The 27,528-nt window shown below is 37.7% G+C and overlaps 1 protein-coding gene across 3 annotated transcripts in view; it reads left to right on the top strand.

Annotated features, from left to right (window-relative positions):
• LOC128734148 (muscle calcium channel subunit alpha-1) overlaps positions 1 to 27,528 on the top strand; it is a 1,300,390-nt gene that overhangs the window by 940,994 nt on the left and 331,868 nt on the right. For all 3 annotated transcript variants that reach the window (XM_053828190.1, XM_053828187.1, XM_053828188.1), the window contains one exon: positions 23,711 to 23,899. In XM_053828190.1, the coding sequence (XP_053684165.1) occupies positions 23,711 to 23,899 (189 nt within the window). The remainder of the gene's footprint in view (positions 1 to 23,710; positions 23,900 to 27,528) is intronic.

Raw genomic sequence — 27,528 nt, 5'->3', positions numbered from 1 at the left:
ATGTAAACAAACCGAGTAAGGGTTATTCTCTGCTGGGATAGCATAGGAAAAAACCCCAACTCGGTTTATTAACATTTTCAAATTGGCCCTTTTGAAAAGCTGGTGAAAAAGTGTTTTCAAATGTCGGTCACGTTGCTCTCTGTTATGTCCCATCTGATGCTCCTGTCAGTACGAGTAGCACATGGTTGCTTAGATGTTTTGATGATAGCACAAATGGTAATGCTGTCATCATCTTTACAATAAAAAAAACAACAGACAGTTCCGGATGATAGTTTTCAGCCGAATAATTTTCGTTCGAATACGGCCCGCGGTTGCTGTAATTTGTTATAGGAAGGAATAGGGCTGCTAGTCCCCCGATGCAAACGGTAACGGTTAGCAAATTCAACTTACAACCCAAGCAACCAAAAGTTCGAATATTACTTGACACGTGAACTCGAAAGTTCATAATTAGTTCAGATTCAGTTCCGTGGAACTTTCTTGCTGATTAGTAGTGTATATCAAGTATATGTGGAACTAAATGCTTTAAGAAGTGCTGTGAGTACTTCATAGATACTTCAAAGCTATTAGGATGCTACATGAAGTTCTGAAGTAACTTTAGTTGCTAACAAGTTCTGCGTGCTGCTTTTTTGTTTATATTTCTGGTGATGAAACCAGCAGAACCTAAAACTATTTGAGATTGATTATTTTTATTTCACTTGAATAAATTTAATCCTCGCCACAATCTAATAATAATGATCCTCGCACATTTCTAATTACAAATATAAATTAGAATGCAATGCTCTTCATTATTCTGTTGTGTTGTGTAGCATATATATCGGTATCTCACTACTATAGTTAATTGCCTGGTTCCAAACTTTATGTTCTATAATTAACTCGCGCTGCATAAAGCTGCTGCAAGTTCTAAAACTAACTTTTACTTAAGAACAACTCATTGGCAAAATTCACATCGCTTGTATACGACAAAGGTGACGCAGTGGATCGGGATAGGTTTACAACGCGGAACACCCGGGTTCAAACCCAACAGCAGGCAAATGCAACGAATATAGAAGTCAGGTAGCAGTATAAAAATAGTACATAGAAGTGCTGCTAAATTTGTTTTTTCTTAGTTTTTGACAGTTTATTTTGAAGCTGCTTAGCGTTCTATGCAGCGAACCCAAGACAGCTTGAAAGTTCGGTTAATTACTTAAAAGTGACGCTGCTTAGCAGGTTATAGATTAATATACATAAAGCTGTTTAACCCTTGTTAGACACCATTATTCGAACTCTTGGTTACTTGGGAACGCACATTCACATTCAGAGTTTTTGTATTGAGTGCTATCCAACAGTCATGCTATGAATGTAAATCAAAGCGCAGGCGCAAACAGCAAACAGTTGGGCTGTATAATGTATACAATGTGCATTAGTATATGTTATTATTCAACCAGCGACGCACGCTATTACTCTTTAAGTAACAAAGTTGTTACTAAAAGAAATTTTTTTCGTTATTCCTTTTAAAGTAATAGTTTCAAGTTTTGGGTGTAGCTGTACGAAATCACGTCGGACTCGATTATCAACTAAACGTGTCGATTAAACTACGACTTAGCCATAGGAATAATGTATAGTATATAAGTAAACATTGTAATATTATTGTATGTAGTCTACAAATGCTTGACGAATAAAACAACAACTAAAACAACAACTATTTGTAGTCGATTATACTACAACTTGCAACATTGGTGTATTTTATCCATAATTAAATGTTTAGCCGTTAAAAATCCAATCAGAAATTACAGTGGACCCCCGTTCGTTTGAACGATTCCTCATGCAAACTAACGGGGTTAGCTTTTAATTTGAACAACTGGTAACCCTAAATATGCTGGAGCTTGTGTCAACTGGCTGCCCTGTTCTTTATTATTGTTTTGGTGGTTTGATTCAGTTGACAGTTGCAAGCAGCGAATATTTCAGTCTCCGAACAGATTTCTACCATTATCGTTGGGAAAACGCATTGTAAAACAGAATAAACACGCTACACACTTAAACGATTCGGTAAAATTTACCGAAATCTGTGAAACAGCTGAACGTTCGGTAAAATTTTTTATTGCACCAAACATTACTAATGATCTGTAAACGTCGTTTGGCACCATCGAAATTTTTACCGAACATTCAGCTGTTTATAATTCGGTAAAATTTTACCGAATTCGGTGCTTTTTGTTAAGTGTGTAGATCTGTACAAACAAATCTTATTTATGTGCATTGTCTGCATAAGCGAATGATGTCATATTGAGAATGACATTTGAACCATTTTTAATTTGCACGTCGTGCAAACCAACGGGGTTCAAATTAAAAAGTGTTCAGATTAAAAACGGTCAAACGAACGGGGGTCCACGGTATTTCGCGTATGCCATAAACTCCAATATCGAGACAATGAAATAAATTACAATTACAATAAATTTTCATACACCCAAAACTTGAAACTGTATTAGCAAGTAGTTTTACTATCTAAAAACTGACAACATGTAGCATGTAACTTGTTTTTGTAATTTTCCCAACATTTAATGTTGCTATGTTGCCCGATGTTTCCAAGAAACTTTGACCACACCCCACAAATATTAGGATGGCGACAGAAGTAACATTGATCAAAAATGAATAAGTCGCACCTTAATTAACATTGACATTATTCTAACAGTATGCGAGAGTAGTCAACAGTGAGTCAACGGGAATAGCTAAGTCATAAAACAAGATTCATGATATTTACATGGAAAGTGAAGTTTGTGAACCAACATCACGTAATGTAGTTTGAGAACAATTTGGTGATTTTTTAATATATTTTTCAACAAAAATTAGTTTTAGGGGGTCAACGTAAATTTTTTTGCAAACATTTTTAAGTGATGTTCAACAGCAAATACATATTAAATTAAAACTAAAATTACTGCATGGCATCACATAGTAATACCTAAGAGTTAATAAAAAAACATTGTCCGCTAGTTCACTATTTTTCATTAGCAACGGTGACACACAGAGACGCGGGGGACAATTAGACATAGCTTTCACCATGCATATTTTTTGAATATATTTTTTTGTATTCAATTGCATTAATCCATGAGGATTAACTGTAAATACATTCTTAAGTGTAAGTTAAAAGTCGTATTTGTCACAGTAGGGTAGACACTCCATTAGTCGCGCAGCTAAGCACAATGTAATAGCTTTTTTCTTGTTCATTGAGGTATATGCTTCAACTAATGCATGTGTGATATTAATTTATCAAACATAAGGTGTTTGTCACAAGACAAGTTAATTGCATACGTTGTGTAGTTTCTGAGAAAAGGTACATGCAGTTTGAAAATAGTGTTTTTACAGGAGCGGCGTTTTATTCGGTCGAGGTTGTTTTACGTCGCACTGGAATGGTTATGTGTATGATCGTTTTTCGGCCACTTCTCGTGGTCCGATCATTACTAAATTAGTACAGTAGGATTTCGAATTTGGCAACATATGCGCTCCGCTTATGTTGCCAAAATTGAGACCCTTTTTTGATATGAAAAAATTGAATGTAAATGCGTTAGAAATTGACTAAATAGTTTTAATCAACGATTGCAACCATTTTATGTTTAAAAAGTCCGTCTAGAGCCATCCGTCTGGTGCAAATAAGTTATTTGCAACGTAAGGTAAGACGTCCTACGGCAATAAAAATAAGATTGTTCAAAACATTCTATAACTGCCAACTTTTTTTCATGAACACACTGAGGGCATCATTTGGTTGTCATTTAAAGCTTGTATGCGGAAACTGACCGATATTTAAGCATATTTTTGGAAGTGAAATATTTTGTATTGCCAAAAACGGATACTTTTGTTGCAAAATCGAGGCATGCCAAAATTGAACCATACCAAATTCGAAATTCCACTGTATTAAAATAAGTGGAAAAGACTGCAAAATCAAAAACTGGTATAAAAAACCGATTAAAGCCACCTATTGGTGAAAGGAACCTTTGTTAAATCATCTTATTTGTCATTTGAGTAAGAAATCGATAAGTCTTCGGAACATAATTCAACTCTTGTTAACGTTGCCTCAGATATTATCAATACGTATTTAATATACTATTTTACATTTAATATACTGAATAGCTTAGGGGAAAATGTGTCTTTCTAACGAAAGCAATAAAAAATCGCATGCAAAGTAAATGGTCAGTTATTGAGATTTGAGGAGCCAACGCTACTATAGAATGTTGAAAAAAATCGATTTTAAAAAAAGGCTGCCATTTTGATAATTTTTCGAATTTTCAATTATTGCTAGGAAACAATTTAAGCATTCACCTTATGTTTCGAAATCTTCATTCAAATCCGTTCACCGATACTCCGTTGGTTTCCACAAAATAAGTGATTTCTAGTGAGTATTCACGCACTCAGTTGCCAACGGTATAATAATCACTATTTTTGCATCCAAAAATTACAAAATACATATTCAAATAGAAAACGCAACACTTAACTTTAATTCCAACATCTGACAAAATTACGCAATTCCATTATTTGACGACTTTACAGAGTAGAGTCCTTAAGTGCTTTTTTAAACCAATCAATATATTTCGCAACTACTAAGAGATAAACAGTTCCTTTATTCAGCAAAGTTGCTTATTTTACTATATTCTGCAACTTTTGTTAAGACATTTTATGTTTTGGATGCACTAAAAATATGAAAAATTTGTGTCACCCTAATAGGTGGATTACCCTAATAATGTAAAAAGATGCGCTCAATAAACTTCTCTAAAGACACACCCCTTGAAAAATCATGATTTTTTACGCTAGTGTTTTTGAGCTTTGGCCCCGCTGTGCATTCTCTTTGATTCATGTCAGTAAAGTTTTCTTAAACAATTTCATCAAATTTTTATCAAATAACTTTTGACCGGGTTGGTAAACGTCTAGATAATGCGGAATATAGACCCCATAGTGGTCGTTAGCCTCTTATCCAGCAACTCCGATCCCGACCTCCTCGTGGTACCAGCCGGAATACGAGCAACCTTAGCGGAGATCGGGTAACCAACCCCGGTGGAAACTAAGGTCGTATACTAACCGGGAAGGAGGTATAGTGCGTCTCGGCACTATGAGATGGTAGCCCCATCGCGAGACTCGGTAGTGTTGCCCCAGTACGGCTACACACCTAAACTAAACTAAACTAACAACATTCAAGCATATTCGGAGCGGAATATTCGGCATCGACCTAGGCGACGAAATAAGGACGACGAATGGAGACTCGGGACTTGGAACTGCAGATCGCTAAATTTCGCAGGTTGCGAGCGGGTGCTGATTGAACAGCTGGAACCCCGCAAACTCGGCATCGTAGCTCTGCAGGAAATCTGTCGCAAAGGAGAGAAGGTATGGAAGATCCGTGGCGGAAAGGCCCAGTTTTACCAGAGCGGTGGCGCTACCAACGAACTGGGAACGGGCTTTGTAGTGCTGGGCGGAATGCAGGATCGCGTGATAGATTGGAAGGCGATCAACGAGAGAATGTGTGTATTGAGGATAAAGGGCCGTTTCTTCAATTATAGCATCATTAACGTGCACTGCCCGCACGAAGGTAGACCCGACGATGAGAAAGAAGCGTTCTTCGCGAGGCTGGAGGCTACGTACGACAGCTGCTCGTCACGGGACATCAAGATCGTCATCGGGGATATGAACGCCCAGGTCGGTAGGGAAGAAATGTATAGACCGGTGGTAGGACCCCATAGCCTGCACACCGACACAAACGATAACGGCCAACGATGTATAAACTTCGCAGCTTCCCGAGGCCTGGTGATCCGAAGTACCTTTTTCCCGCGCAAGGATATCCACAAAGCCACCTGGAGATCACCTGACCAACGTACAATGAACCAAATTGACCACGTTCTCATAGAGGGCCGGTTCTTCTCTAACATCACGAACGTACGCTCCCGTCGGGGTGCGGATATTAATTCTGACCATTACCTAGTAGCAGTACATGTGCGCTCAAAGCTGTCCACCGTATACCGGACACGTCAAAGCCGCCCTCCTCGGCTGAACATCAGGCAGCTAGATAACCCACAAGCTGCCGAGAACTACGCGCGAGTACTGAATGAGGCACTGCCTTCTTCCGAGGAGTTAGGTGCTTCAAACCTCGAAGACGGTTGGGGCAGAATACGCTCGGCCATCGGAGAGGCCGCTACCGCGGCACTAGGTATTGAGCCTCGGAGTACACAAAATGATTGGTTTGATGGGGAATGCCAACAAGCGGTGGAAGAGAAAAAAAACGCTTGGAAAAATTATCTAAGTATTGCCACTAGAGAGAACCTGGCCAAGTACCGACGAGCTAGGAACCAGTTGACCACGATCCTGAGGAGAAAAAAGCGCCAAAAGGAGGACAGAGATCGTGAAGAATTAGAGCAACTATTCCGAGTTAATGACACGCGCTAGTTTTATGAGAAGGTGAACCAAACTCGGAAGGGCTACACACCGAAACCTGACATGTGTAGGGACGAGGGAGGGAATTTAATTACAAACGAGCGCGAGGTGGTCGACAGGTGGAAGCAGTTCTTCGATGAACACCTCAATGGCGAAGTCGCAGAAGGAGGCGGAACGGAAATTAACCTAGGAGCGCCCATGGAAGATAGTGATGTCCTAGCACCTGGTCTCCAAGAAGTCAAACGAGAAATCAGGTTGCTGAAGACCAATAAAGCCGCTGGGAAGGACCGCCTACCGGCAGAGCTTTATAAACATGGCGGGGAAACGCTAGCAAAGGCTCTACACTGGGTTATTTCGAGGATTTGGGAGGAGGAAAAGCTACCGGAGGAATGGATGGAAGGAGTGGTTTGTCCCATCTACAAAAAGGGTGATCGGCTAGACTGCTGCAACTATCGTGGTATTACGCTGGTAAACGCCGCCTACAAGGTACTCTCCCAGATCCTGTTACGCCGGCTGTCACCGATAGCACAAGGTTTCGTAGGGAATTATCAGGCGGGTTTCATGGGGGCTCGCGCAACTACGGACCAAATGTTTACTGTCCGACAGATCTTGCAGAAATGTCGGGAGTACAACGTGCCCACGCATCACATCTTTATCGATTTCAAAGCAGCATACGATACAGTCGATCGAGACAAGCTATGGCAGATAATACACGAATACGGTTTTCCGGACAAACTGACGCGACTGATCAGAGCTACATTGGATCGAGTGATGTGTTTCGTACGCATCTCTGGGACACTCTCGAGTCCCTTCGAGACGCGACGAGGGTTGAGACAAGGTGACGGTCTATCCTGCATGCTGTTCAACATCGCTCTTGAGGGGGTGATCCGACGAGAGGCACGATTTTTACCAAGAGTAGCCAACTTCTAGGCTTTGCAGATGACTTCGATATCATAGCCAGGAACTTTGCGACGGCGGAGGCAATCTACGCCAGACTGAAAGCGGAGTCTAGGAGAATTGGGCTAAAAATAAATGCGTCGAAGACCAAATACATGAAAGGAAGAGGCTCAAAGGAAACAAATGCGCGCCTCCCACGGACGGTAACCGTTGACGGCGACGAACTAGAAGTGGTAGAAGAGTTCGTGTATTTGGGATCGCTGGTGACCGCGGACAACAACACTAGTAAGGAGATCCAGCGGCGCATCCAAGCGGGAAATCGGGCCTACTTTGCCCTTCGTAAAACGCTACGATCAGGAAGCATACGCCGCCGCACGAAGCTAACAATGTACAAAACCATTATTAGACCGGTAGTTCTTTATGGACTTGAAGCCGTGACGCTGCTTACGGAGGACATACGCGCCCTTGCCGTGTTTGAGCGGAAAGTGCTGCGGACGATATTTGGCGGAGTACAAACTGAAAGCGGAGAGTGGCGGAGGCGTATGAATCACGAGCTACAGGCACTGCTTGGGGAGACTCCCATCGTACGTCTAGCGAAAGTTAGCAGGCTACGGTGGGCCGGACACGTAGTAAGGATGCCGGACGACAGTGCGACGAAAACGGTCCTCTTCAACAACCCCACCGGCACCAGGAACAGGGGGGCCCAACGTGCACGATGGCTCGACCAGGTCGAAAGCGATTTGCGACTTCTGAGACGACTAGGAAATTGGCGACGAGTGGCCCAAGACCGAGTTGAATGGAGACGAGTGCTTGAAACAGCACGAGCCACCCCGGCTCTATGCTGCTGAAGAAGAAGAAGAAACTTTTGACCGATAAAACCATTTCTCGTTAAATTTGACAGATATGTTCAGAGCGTTAAGACCTCTCCTTTGATACTTAAATTATTGAAATCTGATTTATCTGGATAAAATCGTTATATGTACATAATTGTAAATTTTATTGTGTTACATACGTCCTAACTTCCAAATTAAACGCCCAATCTAAAGCCAAGTGTCCACTATAGAGTTATTTTGGTAGAGTAAAAAGCGTAGAGCGTAGAGACTCTACCAGCTGTGTATACACTATAAGGCATCTCTACCACTTTACTAGTCTACCTAGAGAAACCGTAGAGAAATTCTATGTAGAGCTCTACCACGCACTCTACGGGGTGTGTCCACTGGGGAAACTGTAGAGCGTAGAGTTCAACCAAACACTACGTCAACATAGCGTTTGGTAGAGCTCTACGCTCTATCTAACCTGCTAGATAGAGCTGTAGAGAAGAATTTCGCTTTTGAACCGATTTCGCAACATGACGCCATATTTTTCTGATGCAACTGCGGCGAACAAATTGTGTACCTACGTATGTACAGCAAAGTGTGCGTAAGATAAATGTCAGAAATATAGCACATTCACAGGCCAAATGGAAATTCAAGTGAATATTTTATTTTTAAGTGAAATTATATGAGGTAGCTTTTTATTATCCAGGAAAGTAATTTTGCATTATGATAGGCCGTTTTTTGGTAATAATTGACAGGTAGGGTGGTTGTAATGTTGTAAACACAATGATCGCAAAATTACGCAAAACATGACAAGACGTCATGCTTTCGTAGCATGGGCTCTATTCTCAGTCACCTTACTGGTCGACTGCTGGACTGCTCGATTGCTCATCTGGTCGACTAGGCTGCTCGGCTGGATTGGTCGACTAGACTGCTCGATTTGATTGCTCGACAGAACTGCTCAACTGAACTGCTCAACTGGACTGTTGAATTCCACTGCTCGATTGGACTGATCGACTTGACTGCTCGGCTGAACTGGTCGATTGAACTGCTTGACTGGACTCTCTAATAATACTGCTCGACTCAACTGCTCGATTCAACTTCTCAACCAGGCTACTCGATTAAACTTCTCGACTGGACTACTCGACTCAACTGTTCGACTGAACCTCGATTCAACTGTTCGACTGAACCTCGATTCAACTGCTCGATTCGACTATTCGAATCGGCTACTCGACTCAATTGCTCGACTCGACTGCTCAATTCAACTTCTTGACTAGACTACTCGATTTAACTGCTCGATTGTACTACTTGACTGAACAGCTTGATTCAACTGGTCGACTCGACTGCACGCCTCATTTGCTTGACTCGACTGCTTGATTCGACGGTTTGACACGCCTGCTCGACTGGATTGCTCAACGCGATATCAAATCGGCTCATTTGAAACAGAAAATCTCGGTACCAGTTTTTCAAAAAGACTTAACTGCAAAATATAAACAAACCGAGTGAGGGTTCTTTTCACTATGCTAGTCGAGCAGAAAATAACTCTCACTCGGTTTGTTTACATTTTGTAGTAGCGCCGGTTAGGTAGTCGTGCTGAAAACCCGCGCAAAATAGACTTCAATGTATCACGGTTTTGATAAAAATGAGAACCACCCTACTAGGCATAACAAAACTAACGAAAAACCTATTTAAAATAAATTAGTTAATTATTAAAATTATTAAAAATTAGTTTTACAATTATTGCGAAAATTAGAACCACCCCAACCATCAATTATATCAAAAGAAAGGCCTTTCTGAATGAAAAATTTCTTTTCCGGATACTGAAAGGCCGTTTTCTTCTAATTTCATAGAAGAATATAATTTTCAATTAAATTTCCATTTCCATTTCTATGAAAAATAAAGAAATGTTTGACATTCATCTTATATACACACTTCATATGCGCGTATATGTATGCGCGATTTGTTTGCGTCGGTTGCATCAGCAAAATATGGCGTCATATTGCGAAATAGTTTCAAAAACGAAATCGTTCTCTACCGAGTTCTCTACAGCTCTATCTAGCAGGTTAGATAAAGTGTAGAGTATATGTAGAGCTCTACCAAACACAAAACGAACGTGTATACACTTTATAGTTTTTTGTAATAGAGAACTCTCCTGTAGAGTTGCTGTAGAGCTATACCAGTGAGCTCTACAGGGTGTATACACTACTCTACCTAACTCTACATGAGATTTTTCTCTAGCTCTACATGAAAAACTCTATAGTGGAGACTTGGCTTTAGGGTGATAAAATTTTTTTTAAATGCATCCTGAAAAATACAGTGTCTTCACAAAAGTTGAAGAACGGAGTAAAATAAGCAACTTTGCTGTACATAGTAACTATCTATCTCTTACTGTTTGCGAAATGTAACGATTTGTTTAAAAAGGCAGCAAAAATTAAAAAATATCGAAATACGGCTATTTACGTCACAATGTAGATAATTTATTTTTACATGTCGAAACAAATTCGGCCAAATCGGTCCTCTACATACTGACATACACGTACAGCTGCTACAAAACATGGTTTTGAGGAAAGCGCGTTTAAATTATCTATTGCACAGCGATGCACTTCCCCTTCAGGTGATCCCACAGTTTTTATTGTAAACTAGCTGACCCGACAAACTTCGTATTGCCACAAATTAACCTGTGTTGTACATAAATCATGAATCTCGAATGATCTTTGTCACTTCTCGAGTTTTGCAAGCCCCCCAGTGGGCGGCGCTTTCGACGGCGGGTCACCGGCAACACTCGCGACCGGCTCGTCCTGAATGATCTAGTGTTACTATAGATAGTTTTTGTGGTCTTGTTATTGATTAATGTTTTATGGAAGAGTCTCGAATTTCTCGAGTTGGATTAGTTTTTGAGTTTCGCAAAAATTTCTGTTTTATTTGTATGAGAGTCCATATCCCCCTACCACAGGGGTGAGAGGTCTCTAACTATCATAAAATAAATTCAAGACTCAAAAATCTCCTACATGCTAAATTTGGTTCCATTTGCTTGATTAGTACTCAAATTAGAAGGAAATTTGTATTTCATTTGTATGGTAGCCCACCCTCTTAAAAGGGAAAGGGGTCGTAATACACCACAGAAAAAAAATTCTGCCATCTAAAACTCTCACATGCCAAATTTGGTTCCATTTGCTTGATTAGTTCTAAAGTTATGAGCAAATTTGTATTTCCTTTGAATGGGAGCCCCCCCCCCCCTCCTAAAAAGGTAAGAAGTCCTAATTCATCATGGGAAAAATGGTTGCCTCCAAAAACACCCACATGCCAAATATGGTTCCATTTGCTTGATTAGTTCTCGAATTATGAGGAAATTTGTATTTCATTTGTGTAGAAGCCCCCCCTCTTGAAGTGTGGAAGGATCCTAATTCACCGTAGAAAATATTTTTGCCTCCAAAAACCTCCACATGCCGAATTTGGTTCTATTTGCTTGATTAGTTCTCGAGTTATGGGGAAATTTGTATTTCATTTGTATTGGAGCCCCCCCTCCTAATGTGGGAAGAGGTCCTAATTCATCACAGAAAAAATTCTTGCCTCCAAAAACACCTACACGCCAAATTTGGTTCCATTTGCTGGATTAGTTCTCGAGTTATGAGGAAATTTGTATTTCGTTTGTATAGGACCCCCCCTCCTAAAGTGGGAAGGGGTCCCAATTCATCATTGAAAAAAAAATTGTCTCCAAAAACACACACATGCCAAATTTGGTTCAATTCGCTTGATTAGTTCTCGAGTTATGAGGAAATTTGTATTTCATTTGTACAGGAGCCCCTCCTCTTAAAGTGGGGAGGGGTCCTAATTCACCATAGAAAATTTTCTTGCTCTCGAAAACCTTCACATGCCAAATTTGGTTGCATTTGCTTGATTAGTTCTCGAGTTATGAGGAAATTTGTATGGAAGTCCCCCCTCTTAAAGGGGAGAGGAGTTATAATTCCTCTTATAAAGAGGGGAGGGGTCTCAATTCATCATAGAAAAAAATTTTGTCTTCAAAAACACACACATGCCAAATTTGGTTCCATTTGCTTGATTAGTTCTCGAGTTATGAGGAAATTGGTATTTCATTTGTACAGGAGCCCCCCCTCTTAAAGTGAGGAGGGGTCCTAATTCAACATAGAAAATTTTCTTGCCCTCGAAAACCTTCACATGCCAAATTTGGTTCCATTTGCTTGATTAGTTCTCGAGTTATGAGGAAATTTGTATGGAAACCCCCCCTCTTAAAGGGGAGAGGAGTTATAATTCCCCTTATAAAGAGGGGAGGGGTCTCAGATTACCCTAAAATAAATTCTTGTCACCGAAAACACCCACATGCCAAATTTGGTTCTATTTGCTTGATTAGTTCTCGAGTTATGCAGAAATTTGTGTTTCATTTGTATGGGAGCCCCCCCTCTTAGTGGGGGGAGGGGTCTTCAACCATCACTAAAACCTTTCCTGGCCCCAAAAACCTCTACATGCAAATTTTCACGCCGATTGGTTCAGTAGTTTTTGATTCTATAAGGAACACAGGATAGACAGACAGAAATCCTTCTTTATAGGTATAGATTTTCAATGATACCACGTATCGAAAAATTCTTTGGGCTCAACATGAAGGTAAATGAAGGTAAAAATCTCCTGAAAACATACGAGTTTCTGGACTTTCCAGTGGTGACCCCCCCTTAGATAACTTAGATAACCATAGTTTTTTCAAAAGGTCTGTTCCGAAGACGTGTCGAATTCTATCTCAAATGACAAATCATGGTATGGATAGTATAACAAAGGTTCCTTTCACCAACAGGTGCATTAAATCGGGCTTCAATTTCTGCATTCGGAAAAACTTTTTCGTTTTAATCATTATAATTTTACTACTAAAAGTTTCTGAGTTCACTTTAACCTAACTACTTATAAGTAACTGTCTGTCTCTATCTGCTATGCCATGGCATACATTCTTTACAAAATTTTGGTAAGGACGAAATTTCCTTAATATTGTTAGAAAGAAGGTTCCACATTTCAATGCCTCGTACAAAACATGTATTGCCATAATGAGATGTATTGAATGGTACTATAATAAAATTTCACGCTCGACTACTTCGAAAAGGTTGAATCTTTTGTGATAAGTAATTTGGTCGCGTTGCATTAACTATTTTAAACAGCGTCATACAAATGCGCCCTTTCAAAAACTCTGAGAAGGGGCAGCCAAGCAGTTTATGTTGAAGATGTGTAACATGTGAATATCTCGACAATCCAAACATCCAGTGTACACAACTGTTTAGGACAACGCGCATTCTGCCAATTGCTCTGACAGAAGCATATAACAATCTGATCCATAAATTAAATAAGGCAATAATAACGTATTAAAAAGCCTAATTTTAACGCTAATAGGAAGAAACGAGGAAGTTATATTTAAGAGACGCAGACCCGCGTAGATTTTTCCGGATTGTTAATTAATATGACTCAAACCAGTGGCGACTCGTGGACTCGTGGGGGTTTAGCTTACCTGTTCAACCAGCGAAAAAACCAAATTAATACGCAGCTTTTTTTATTATCGCATTTCTATATTTTAATCATAAAACAAACATTAGGGGGTTTCACCGTAGCGCTTGCCATGTTGCGTAAACGGTGTATTTCGTGTATATACTTCCGCAATTCGCATTGCAGTTCGAGTTTCTATGGAGATGGAACTGTTATGCGAGTAGCGACAGTATAAGTATGCAATACTCCGTATTCGCAACATAGCAAGCGCTACGTGAATATCCCTATTTATTTAAATAGCCACGGAATACGACGGTTTACTTTAACAGCAAACTCGTCTCTGAATTTTAATGACGAACCGAAAACTTTTCGTTCAATTTATCTATTGAACCAAATTCAAGAATTACCACCTTACTGCGATGCGCGCATATCACACGCACCAGCACCAGAAGCAATATGCGTAAGTTGTTCAATGCTAAAAATGAACGAGTTAAGGGGAAACCGAAAATGGCTCAAAGATGGCTGGATAAATGGCTACCGTTCGATGCATGTATTGTTTTGTGCCTTAAAAATGCGTATGTATTGGCAGAGCACATAATCAGTGCTCCCAGTGCTGTTCGAATTTCCTAAATCTTGTCATTCCATTTATCGACCCGGTATATATCAACAAACGCTCAACAAAACGTAATTACTAATGGAAAATAAATTCAACGGATCATATAGATCATTACGTGTTCAAAAAACGTATAATCTGGAATTGGTTAATAGATATTTGGTTGCGCACATATTTCGTTGCACTAGCGCTTTCCGAAAAAACAGCACCATGGTCTGAAAGTTTCACCACATCAATGAGCTTTTAAAGAGCTTTCTGCTTTTGCCGCATCGATAAGCTTAGAGAATATAAACAATGCAAACGGATTAATTAGCCATCTTATTGAATGCATAGGATCAATAAGATTGCTGCTGCAAATCTTAGATGAATCGGAATGTCTTGATAAAGAAAATAAACCATATTTCGGGATGTTCGTAGTCGGTGCGGTTGGCTGCGGATAAACTGTGTTTATGTTTGCAAGCTCTGCCATTTGACATATATTACCAATACTAATGCAACATTCAAATAAACGTTTAGGTTCTTAACGAACACATGAGATGTACAGTACAGTGTGTGTCGCTCTAACACAATAACGTTAGCCACTTTTGGTGTCTCCTTAATGAGAAAATTTTGCGAATAATGCATGCCAAATCGCCAACCGCGCTCTATTTTCAAATCCCCTTCGTACCAACACATTATTCCTGGTGCTAATCTCTACAGCAACGTTCAAACGTCGTGTTGAACGTTTTGTTCATTAGCTTCCTAACTAAATAAAATATGGAATCAACGCGTGCCATTGGGATATGTGGTAGTAAGTTGTTCAATGCAGAAGATGAACGAGACAATAAAGCGCCCGCGCTTTCGAGATAAAGCTGTGTCACATTCTCTTTTTATCTCCTTCGTACCAACACTATGTTCCTGGTACTAATTTAGTATCAAGAATCAATACCAGGAATAATGCGTTGGTATGCTTGTACATTGAGATCTCGAAAGAAACGTTCAAATGTCGTGTTGAACGGTTTGCTCATCAGCTTCGTAACTAAACTAAATTCATGTTGCATTGCATATGCGTCGGTGCAAACGAAATTTGGTCGGGCTGAATTTTGTTAGCCTGTCCTATGAACAGGTTGAACATGCGGACGAGTCGCCACTGGTTCAACCCCCCCCCCCCCCCCCAGAAGAAAAATTGTTCTACACTTCCCCCCCCCCAGAAACTTTTCTGGCTACACCCCTGAAGTATACCTATACCTTTTCTATGAATTGTTTTGTGTATATCATCGTGAACTTTAAGTAATGTTATGGTTGTACTATGGTCAGTTCGAAAACCTGATTGAAATGTGATAAGAAGATCGAATTCACTGATAAAAGCTGTTATTTGTTGTTTAATTATTTTCTCGAATGCTTTAGACAGGGAGCATAAAATACTAATTGGTCGCAAATTGTCGATCTTAGAGACTCGTGGTTTTTTTCTAATTGGTACAATTTTGGCAGTCTTCTAGGCACGTGGGAATATACCGGTGGAAATTATTAAGTTGAAAATATATTGAATATATGCTTATCGACTGTGAAACTATATTTTTTGGGATGATTTATCGGCTTTGCAGTCGTTTGATAGCAGCTAAAACAACGTTCCGACAACCTCCGACGTTTCGGTCGGAGTTTTAGAAGCAAAACGTTGTTTTAGCTGCTATCAAACGACTGCAAAGCCGAAAAATCATCCCAAAAAAAGTTGAAAATATATGTAATCGGTTCTACAATCGAAGGTAAAATCCATCTAACGAATTTTATTGGTACCACATCTGGTCCTATGGTATTTGATGTAATGGAGCTAATAGCGATGATGACCTCAGCAGAGTTAGTGGTATGAAATTTGAACCCATCTGTTGTTGAGAGAACCCAAGAAACATTTTTGTTGTAAAACTGCTTATCAAGCGCTTGTTCCATTGCTTTTAGCTATACAGCAGTTGAACAAACTACTCTTAAACAAAAACGTTTATAGGGAATGAATGCAGGGACTTTTCCGGTTTCGTGATCCAATATATTTTGACGGATTATAAAATTCCTACATTACGGAACATTGTTAGTTTCCAGTTTAGCTTTATAAGAAAATTTAAACTTACGTTTAGTGATTTTACACCCGGAAGATATTCTCCGGTGAACTATTTCCCTGATCCTGATCTCTGATAGGTTACAACGTGGTTCAAGTTTAGGTTAGACCTTTAGGTATGATATTTATGAAAGTTTTAGCTTTAAGATAGTTTAAGTATCTCACCGTTTTCTGTAGATAATTAACTTAGTATAAGAATTTAATTTAGCAAATTATTAGCAAAGCCGAAATAAAAGCAGAAGTAGTACGTTGAACATGGCTGAACAACCATTGTCTAGTCCACAACTGGTGACGAATACCGCTGCAAGTTCGTCTAGGCTAGAGGTTACAATAACAAGGATAGAAACTAAGTTGGACCAACTAATTGGTTGGCAGCAGGAAATCGTTTCCGAAGTAAGAGGGATCCAAAATACCCTCGAAGAACTGCGAACAACTACTGAAACTCTAATGGACGAGCAGCAGCAACTACGCGATGATAATTATGAACTACGAAAGCAGCTAGAGTGGTGTGAAATCGAAATCGATAGACAAAAACAGGAAAAGATGAAGAAATCATTCGAAATATCAAATGTTCCTGTAACAGAAAATGAAGACCTCGTAAAAATCGCTGCTGGCGTCTGTCAAGCGATTGGAGTGGGTCTAAAAAGTGATGATGTGAAGGAAATCTTCAGGGCGCCAAACAACATGTCCTCGAAGTCCCAATTTCCTCCATCAATTTGTGTAAAATTGTGCAACAAGAAGCAGAGAGATGAAATTATGGCAAAAAAGAAAGAGAAAAAAGAGTTAACAACGGCAATAATAAACATGGCGACCGACAATACTAGAATTATGAATATTTACATCAACGAAGTGATGACGAAACGTAACACATACTTGTTCAAACAAGCAAGAGATCTGAAACGTAACGGGAAATTAAAATTCGCTTGGTTCCGGGACGGAAGATTGTTGGTTAGGAAAACAGAAAAATCAAAAGTGAACGAAATAACTTCGTTGCAAGTACTGAATGAATACGCAAAGTGATCCTAACCTTCCGCTACAGTTCCAACCGAGCACAAAAACTGTAAGCTCAATAAGTCATGTTTCTTTTGCCAACCAACACAGTTTGAAAGTTTTCTATTTTAACGCGAGAAGCTTGAATGACAAACTCACCGAACTAGAATATTTGCTGGATGAACTGGACAGTCGTGTTGATGTAATCACTATTACAGAAACGTGGTCCCATGAAGACGTAGAAGCATCTATGTCACTTAAAAATTACCAATGCTTCTTTGCCTCACGATCGACGAGAAGAGGTGGTGGTGCAGCTGTGTTTATCCACAAAAATTTCCGATGCAGGCTTGTTCGTAGCTTTTGCGACGAGTACAACAGCATTGTAGCTGTTGAAATCGGAGACCGTGAAAAAATCACCTTAGCCAGCATATATAGGCCACCAACAACACTTGTTCCAAATGTAGATGCATTTATTCATCTTCTAGACGGTTTTCTCACTAAACAACGTTCCACTACCCTTGTATTAGGCGACTTCAATTTCGACCTGAATTCTCCAGCTTCCGTTGTGACGAAATATAAAAACACTGTTATTTCGAATGGTTTTCACTTTTGCGACTCAACACCGACACGAAATGAAGCATGCTTAGACCACATCATCACAAACAATACTGCTGTTGGAATTTCTCTACAACACCTACAATACAGTCTCTTCGACCACAATGCAATAATTGTTGAAGTCGACCAAACAACCGAGGATGAACCAAAGCGTTGCCAAGTCTATTCGAAGGTTGATCTGCCAGCTGTGAGTGAGTTCCTACGCGAAAATCCTACACATACGTGTTGCTTGAGAGATGTCGAGAGTAATTACCGTTCTCTCATCTCCGGGCTGCAGGAAGGTATTTCAAGAGCATCTACACAGACGACGATTAAGACGACAAATGGTAAACACTCAAAACCGTGGGTCGATCAGGAGATGAAGATGTGTATACGAACCAAAAACTATTGGTACTCAAAATACAGACGTAATCGCTTGGATGAATTCATCCGAAGTGTGTATGGGAGTTGGTGCAATAAAGTGACTGAAATGAAGCGAACGAAGATAAGAGAGTATTACGCAATTAGATTTGATTGTAATAGTGGTAATGTGAAAAAAAAACCTGGGATACTATCAATGAAGTGCTGGGGAATAAACCAAAACAAACTCATACAATCACCCGTAGTGGTTCAACGGTCGAAGATAAACAGTGTATTGTTGAAGAAGCTAACAAATATTTTGCTGCGATTGGGAAGTGTCTGGCTGGGAAGATACCCTACACAGGTACACAGCCTATCCGTGAAGAAACGAGTGCGAGGTTGAATCTGAAAACCGTATCTAGATGTGACATTGAACAAACGATAGCAACACTTCGTTTGTCTCCGTCGACTGGTTTTGACCAAATTCAGGCGAAAGTGTTTAAGTCATGTAGCAATGAAATAGTCGATAGTGTTACAGATGTGATTAATTCATCAATCTTGCAGTCTAGTGTACCATCTGATCTGAAAGTGTCCAAAGTCGTTGCTATTCCGAAGACACCTACGGCAAAAGAGTTTTCTGATTATCGACCAATAAACATACCCTGTGTCACAGATAAAATCATGCAGAGGATAATTAACAAGCAGCTAGTCAATCATCTAGAACGTCACAGCCTAATATTTCCCAAGCAGTATGGGTTTCGACCAAAATCGAGCACACAAACTGCACTATTTGATGTTGTGTCCGAAATTCAAATGCAATGTGATGTGAAGAAAAAAGTAGCTGCAGTTTTCCTCGATTTGAGCAAGGCCTTTGACACTTGTGATAGAAAGATTCTGATTCGTAGGTTGAGTGAATTAGGGGTAATTGGTCGATCAATGCAGTGGTTCCGAAGTTTTCTTGAAGACCGTTCTCAATTCGTTCACGATAACCCTGTTAGTAGCTCTAGAAGAAACGTTGAGTATGGAGTAGTTCAAGCAAGTACACTTGGGCCAACACTGTTTAATTGCTACGTGAACAGCCTGAAGAATGTGCCTCTGCGTGGAACGCTATTTATGTATGCTGACGACATTGTACTTACTTACGCAGTTATGACCTGTGAACAGCTTGAACAAGCCATCAACGATGATCTTCGTATGCTACGGGATTGGATGCATATGCATAAACTAACCGTGAACATAGTAAAAACAAAGTACATGTTGTTCAATGCTCCTAAATCCCTCTTGTTGAATATCTCCTACAACGGGAATTGTATCGAAAAAGTAGATGAATTCAAGTATCTGGGGGTTTGGTTGGACAGTGAACTTAAGTGCATTCAGCATATCACTAAACTGGGTGCTAAACTGGCACAAGTTGCAGGTGTATTCAAAAGAATCAGTGATTTGGTCCCACTTGATACTAAGCGCAGTCTGTATTATACAATGTTTCACAGTCATCTAGTGTATGGTATACTTGCGTGGGGAGCAGCAAACAAATCAGCAATAAAACCTCTGCAAGTTCTCCAAAACAAAGCCATCAAGAACCTTTTCGGATACTCTTGGAGAACATCGACGGAGTATATTCATACTACACATCAACTGTTGAAGGTCGAAAGTGTTTATACCAACACAGCTTGCTTACATATTCACCAAATTCTTCAGAAATCCGTCCACACTAATACCGTGTTGAGCAGAGTCTCGGAACGACACCAGCATCAAACTAGAGGCAGAGACAACATAACTACCAGCAGGAGTAACACCACCAAGTTCGGTCAACATTCGGTGTTGAATAAAGCAACAGCTCTCTACAACAACTTAGATGAAGCTTTGAAATCACTCACAATAAGCAACTTTAAATCATGCATGAAGACTAATTTATTGTCAAATCAATTCTCAAATGTGTAAATGTGTAATTTAAAATCTAATTGAATTTGTTTGTAGTTGTACACTGTACGGTGTTTTGGAATGAAAAAATGTCCTTTTTTTTCTTGTTAATGTTTTCTACGTAGTAACAAAAATAAAAGCCAAATTTATTGTTAGTTGTTAAGCTAGTCAGTCTTTACGAGCCAAAGGCTCAGAGACATAATCGTTTGTAAATAAATAAATAAAATAAATAAATATTTAATTAATCAAAGAACTTTTTACTTTCACTTTTACTTTAAGCAACTAATTCGATTAAGTGAGCTGATTTTTCGCAACTCATTCTGCTGGCAGTTCTCTTCGCTTAAATCCAGTACCAGCGTTGGTTGACATCTATGCTAATGCACGTCCAGGTTATGATAAGAGATAATGCTGTGCTGCCGGAGGCGTTACGGTATGCACCGACTAATACGGTCGGTTACAGTCCCTCCGTGTGCCAATTACATATTGATAGACTCCATTTCGCGCCGTACATCGAGCACTGCTAATTTCACGGTACGTCGCTCGTACACGCCGTTTGCAGTTCGAACCGTAGCTGATCGTATCTGACCGTCCCGCCTGATGTGGGTCTGAATGACTTTTCCGTTTGGCCAACAAATCGACGATAATCACTACATCACCTACACCGATCGGCTTAGTATGAACGAACCATTTCGTCTTTCTGGTAATTTCAGGCAGGTAATCGGTCACCCACCGCTTCCAAAACTGGTTTGCTAAAATTTGGGAAGATCGCCAGTTGTGTTGAAGTGCAGCATTACTATCGTCCAAAACAGTCAGAGGTTTTGAACCGTTTGAATTTCCCAGGAGGAAGTGATTGGGGGTAAGTGCTGGGGATGTTTCATCATCTACAGCAACGTGGGTTAACGGACGCGCATTTACAGTGCATTCAATTTCAGTCAGAATGCTACGTAGAGTCCCATCGGTTAGTTTCCTAGAGGGGCGGATAGCGGTCAAATTACTCTTGATTGTTCTAATTAGACGCTCCCAACTTCCCCCATGTGCGGAGCGGCAGGAGGGTTAAATATCCACTCGGTGTCAGGGCTAACAAATTCCTGCATTATAGCCAATTGATTTAGTGCTGCTTCTTCTCTCTTAAGCTTCTTGCCGGCACCGATAAAGTTCGTTCCACGATCACTAAATATTTTCCGCGGTACCCCACGACGATTAATGAAATTACGAATAGCTAAAATACACGAATCAGTGCTAAGCGTATGAGCAACTTCGATGTGGACAGCGCGGGTGGTTAGTTACGTACATACCACCCCACCGCACCGTTTTTCCGTGCGTCATTCTACAACAACGTCGATTGGCCCGAAGTAGTCAATGCCAACATACGTGAATGGGAGTGTAAAGGTTGAGAGTCGTGCTTCAGGTAGATCGGTCATCATTGGGAGGCGCGGAACAAAATGTTCGGTTTTGCATTTTTGGCACTGTCTTCTAACCTTTGCAAAACTGACACGAATTCGAGAAATGTAATATTTTTGTCGTAGTTCATTAACAACCGTTTCATAATTTTTGTGGTAATACTTCTGGTGATAATGCATTAATATTAAATTCGTCACATGATGGTCACGGGGTAGGATTATTGGGTTTTTAGCATCATCAGTTGCATATCGGCAAGCAGTAGTTCTGCTTCTCATTCGTAGGACTTTTTGTTCGTCCAACCATGGGTAGCCAATATTGCCATTTTTCAAACACCTCGCTGGTTACGGTTTCGTCCCATTGCACTCCAGTACGCCATATTTCCTGCAGGAGGACTTTGAGGAACATCGAAGATCGTCATTAATACACGGAGCACCTCCCGTTTTGTCAAGCATCGGTGACCTTGCAGCAATTCGCGGTCGAATCGATTCCAGTCTATCTTATAGGTGAACTCGTCTGATGCTGTCCGCCACCACATCCCAAGGATCAGTGGCCATAACCGAGTCTAAATCGAGATCCTTCTCCGTTCGGAATTCTTCCTGCATAGCAGTTAGAACTGCTGCTGAGTTGCTCATCCAATTTCGGATTTCAAAGCCGCCACGGGCATGTATTTGTTTCACGTCTTTTGCAAGCTGAACAGCAGCTTTTTCAGTGCTTACACTAACTAGCATATCATCGACGTAATGCCGCTTCGTTATTGCTTCTACGGCCAATAGGTATTCATCAGCAAATCGACTAGCATTCACGTTTTTCACGTACTGGGCAGAGCATGCATGCACCGAACGTCATGACTTGCATCATGTGGATGACATCGTTTCCTTCCTCATTGCGCCAAAAGAAGCACTGACCCACCAAACACACTTTTGTTCAGCTACAACACTAGAGACGTTTTCAAAACCAACTAACGATGATGTTATCCTGTGAGTGCCCGGAAGGTCGATCTGAGGATCTAAAACATTTAGTGCAATCAAGAATCAAGGTGTAGCAGCAGAAACAAAATAAATACTTCGATGAACGGAAAAATCCAGCCAGAAAATACTACAGAAAATCTACAGGCAACCGGACAGAGTCGGAAATTGGAACCAGGATACAAAGGGCCGTACATCGTTTACAAAGTGCTTGGAAATGATCGCTATTTGATAGCCGATGTTCCTGGGGAACAGTTGACATAGCGTCGAACGTCGAATGAAGTCATGGTAAATAAACAGGTTGGTCAAAGACAGTGACGATGACGGAACTCAATTTCGAGTTTCGAGTGAATATTAGCTTAACGCGGGGCCGGGATAAGAGCTGTAGTATCCTATGTTAAAGAGGTTCGAATTTTAAGTTATTTAAGCACCACCCCAACCTTCAATTACTACCATTGTATTATAAACTTTTCTATTAGCTTCTATTGTTTTTATTGTTCTACGATGGATTGTGGAATAAAGAGATTGACCAGTTAGTTGAATTTGTATAGCCGATTGCGTTTGCTTTTTAATCAGTGCGATCCGAAATATCTGACTTACAATTGGTTTGATTATCGTTGAGGTTGTAGAGCTCGTAACGCTCGTTATTTTCGCAAATTCAAGCCATTATGAAACAGCAATACAATTCTAAGCCCTCTTGCCCTCAGAGCTTTCTGCGGTTTGTGGCCTATTATTATATCTCCGTTATTGTACAATCGTGGTTAAACCATGAACATACTATGACATGTTATCAGGGTTACAGCGATCAGTTACGCTCATTGGACTGTACTGCTTCATAGAAGCAAAATCTGTAAAAGTGATGTATGCAACCTTTGAACAGTTATGTATAATTTACAATCTTTATGAATAGAGTACTGTATTATCTTTTTTTTGCATTTACGCTTAAGTAAGGTTGTAATTTTTTCATTCGTTCATTTATCAATACTAAAGTTTATAGACCTTTAAAAGCAAAAATTGAAAAAATAATGTAGTACTCTTGTCAGAGAAATTACAGGTTACACTCAGCTCAACAAAGGTTGCATACACCATATTTACAGATTTTGCTTCTATGAGGCAGTACAGTCCAATGAGCGTAAGTGAGTATAACAGCGCTGCAACCTTGCATGTAACCTCAAACAACCATAATAACTCATGTTTCTCTTTTTAGGGTGGCTCCAGCATAATATCCATAAACTTTTTTCGTTTATTTCGTGTTATGCGGTTAGTAAAACTGTTGGCACGTGGTGAAGGGATAAGAACGCTACTGTGGACGTTTATTAAATCGTTCCAAGCGCTTCCGTATGTTGCTCTGCTTATTGTAATGCTGTTTTTTATATATGCAGTTATAGGAATGCAGGTAAGACTCTATAATTTACATTTACGTTGGTTTTATGTTATCCGCTTTCACTCGCTCGCCAACATTTGAGGTATTTACGCTGCGCTTGCTATGTTACGTATACGATGTATTCCGTGTATAGACTGCCGCTATTTCCATAACAGTCCCAGCTTCTATGGAGATGGTAGCTTTGTAATTTTTGTCCTGTACCAATTGGGACAGCTTTTACTACCCGATCAGACAAACATATCAAAATTATAACAAATCATGATATTTTGTTATGACGGTATTTCCAACATGATTTGCTATAATTTTGGTCTCGTTAGTAGTTAAAATATCAAAAATTCTATCAGAACTTCTTAGCAGCAGTAACAAAAATGTAACAAAATTTGTTATGAACAAAATTATATCAAAATTTGTTATGATATTTGTAACAGGTTTTGTTATAATTTTGTTAAAATATAACAAATCTTCTTTGCCTTCATCTGCTATATCGACATTTTATTTCGGCTAAATTGCCAAAAATAGTACAACTATTTATCAGGAACATTCACAAATAGCACAGAAAAAAACTTTCATACATTTTCAAAAATCCTTCCGGCCTCGACCGGGATTGAACTCACGACACATCGCACAGAATGCAATAGTCTTAACCTCTGTGCCTGAACTACTCTTGAATGAAGGAAGATTAAATGCTTATAGGATTTAGCCGATAGCTCATTCGGGGTTGTCAGTTTTTGCTTCGAGCTGTCTATAAATAGAAAATAAGCGTTCAATCCAAAGCCGATATCAAGAAAGCGAAGAAATCGAATCCGTTTTATCAGTGTTGCGCCACTTGAAGAATGTTGCACGAATTGCCATCAAATATGATCGGTGTTAAATCAGACTGGACCAAAAAATGAGTTAATGACAACTTGCGATCAACAATCTTCTAAGCTGCATTTTACTTTAATCAGACTATCATAAATGTTGCAAACAGCCATAGTTATCAGATGATTTCGAACGGTTGATAGGTATTAACCAAACAGAGCAACAAACTTTGAACGCGTTTTTCTTGAAGAGTTTTGTTACTAGATTCGGTATGACTTAAAAATGACCATATATGATATATTTCTGACTTAACAGACCGAACCAACTGACAATACTCGAAAAACGCGTTCAAATTTTGCTGCTGCTATGTAGTTTAAAGCTATCAATCATTCGAAATCATTTCATATCTTTGGCTGTTTGCCACATTTATGTAATCTGATTAGTGTAAGATGTAGTTTAGGAAATTCTCAATCGTTTGCTGCGTATTTTTTAAAATTTTGCGACTTGGTCCGGTCTGATTTAACACCTACCATATAAGAAAATAATGCCATTAAGATTTTTGCAATGACTCCTATGTTTCAGTTTTCCAGTCTGTAGACTTTTCTGCTCATTTTAGCAGGATTCAACCACAGAAAAGATTAAAAACAACCATGAACTTAATTATTTAAATGATGAGTACGGTTGAAAGCCCCATTAAAAAGTAAATAAATAAATAAATAAATAAATAAATAAATAAATAAATAAATAAATAAATAAATAAATAAATAAATAAATAAATAAATAAATAAATAAATAAATAAATAAATAAATAAATAAATAAATAAATAAATAAATAAATAAATAAATAAATAAATAAATAAATAAATAAATAAATAAATAAATAAATAAATAAATAAATAAATAAATAAATAAATAAATAAATAAATAAATAAATAAATAAATAAATAAATAAATAAATAAATAAATAAATAAATAAATAAATAAATAAATAAATAAATAAATAAATAAATAAATAAATAAATAAATAAATAAATAAATAAATAAATAAATAAATAAATAAATAAATAAATAAATAAATAAATAAATAAATAAATAAATAAATAAATAAATAAATAAATAAATAAATAAATAAATAAATAAATAAATAAATAAATAAATAAATAAATAAATAAATAAATAAATAAATAAATAAATAAATAAATAAATAAATAAATAAATAAATAAATAAATAAATAAATAAATAAATAAATAAATAAATAAATAAATAAATAAATAAATAAATAAATAAATAAATAAATAAATAAATAAATAAATAAATAAATAAATAAATAAATAAATAAATAAATAAATAAATAAATAAATAAATAAATAAATAAATAAATAAATAAATAAATAAATAAATAAATAAATAAATAAATAAATAAATAAATAAATAAATAAATAAATAAATAAATAAATAAATAAATAAATAAATAAATAAATAAATAAATAAATAAATAAATAAATAAATAAATAAATAAATAAATAAATAAATAAATAAATAAATAAATAAATAAATAAATAAATAAATAAATAAATAAATAAATAAATAAATAAATAAATAAATAAATAAATAAATAAATAAATAAATAAATAAATAAATAAATAAATAAATAAATAAATAAATAAATAAATAAATAAATAAATAAATAAATAAATAAATAAATAAATAAATAAATAAATAAATAAATAAATAAATAAATAAATAAATAAATAAATAAATAAATAAATAAATAAATAAATAAATAAATAAATAAATAAATAAATAAATAAATAAATAAATAAATAAATAAATAAATAAATAAATAAATAAATAAATAAATAAATAAATAAATAAATAAATAAATAAATAAATAAATAAATAAATAAATAAATAAATAAATAAATAAATAAATAAATAAATAAATAAATAAATAAATAAATAAATAAATAAATAAATAAATAAATAAATAAATAAATAAAAAAATAAATAAATAAATAAATAAATAAATAAATAAATAAATAAATAAATAAATAAATAAATAAATAAATGATGCGTAGATGAAACTATTTCTTAGTAATTATGCGATCTATTTCGACAATTTTTCTGTTTCGTTGGTAAAGGTTTGGAAAATTTTTAACTACTTTTGAACTTTGTAAACATACGTAAACCGAGAATATAAAAGATAAGATTTTATTTAATCGTCCATCCATATTTTATTTGTTGTTTTGCTCAGTTATGTTCAGTTCCAAGCATCTGCCAATAAAATGTAAGCGTGAGTAAACGAGACATTCTGCAACTACATGCCATTAACAAAAAAACTGGTTCTCTCATATATGAAATTCAACAATGACATTCAAAAATAACTCTTTAGATTTTTTAAACAAAAACTTCTGTCAATACGTTCTTTAATTTCTAGTAATAAACTGCATGAGGTTCCCCAAGCGTGACTTGACAGGAGCGGCTTGTTACTGCATCGAGTATGTTTCTTAAGGTGCATCTAGATTAGACAATTTTTTAGCAACATGTAGAATGCAACATGTAGAATGCGACATGTTGCTAGTTGTTGCTCGCATTAATCGAGGGGAGGACCAACCAGCACCAAATTTAGGATTTTCACATTCAAACCTAAAACAAACAATCTGACAAAATTTGGTTCAAATCCGTGAAGGTCGATTCGATCTCAGGAACTTGGCGTAGAATTACCCTAATGCGTGATTTTTAGATTTTAAATGTGCAATAATTTGAGAACGACCTAAGAAAAACGTTTATATGACATAATTTGTTCAATATTATGCGTAGAATTTTAGAGCTCTTGACC

This window comes from Sabethes cyaneus, chromosome 2 (genome assembly GCF_943734655.1).
Source record: "Sabethes cyaneus chromosome 2, idSabCyanKW18_F2, whole genome shotgun sequence".
In the NCBI taxonomy this organism is placed as follows: domain Eukaryota; kingdom Metazoa; phylum Arthropoda; class Insecta; order Diptera; family Culicidae; genus Sabethes; species Sabethes cyaneus.
This window is presented reverse-complemented; position numbering and strand designations above follow the sequence as displayed.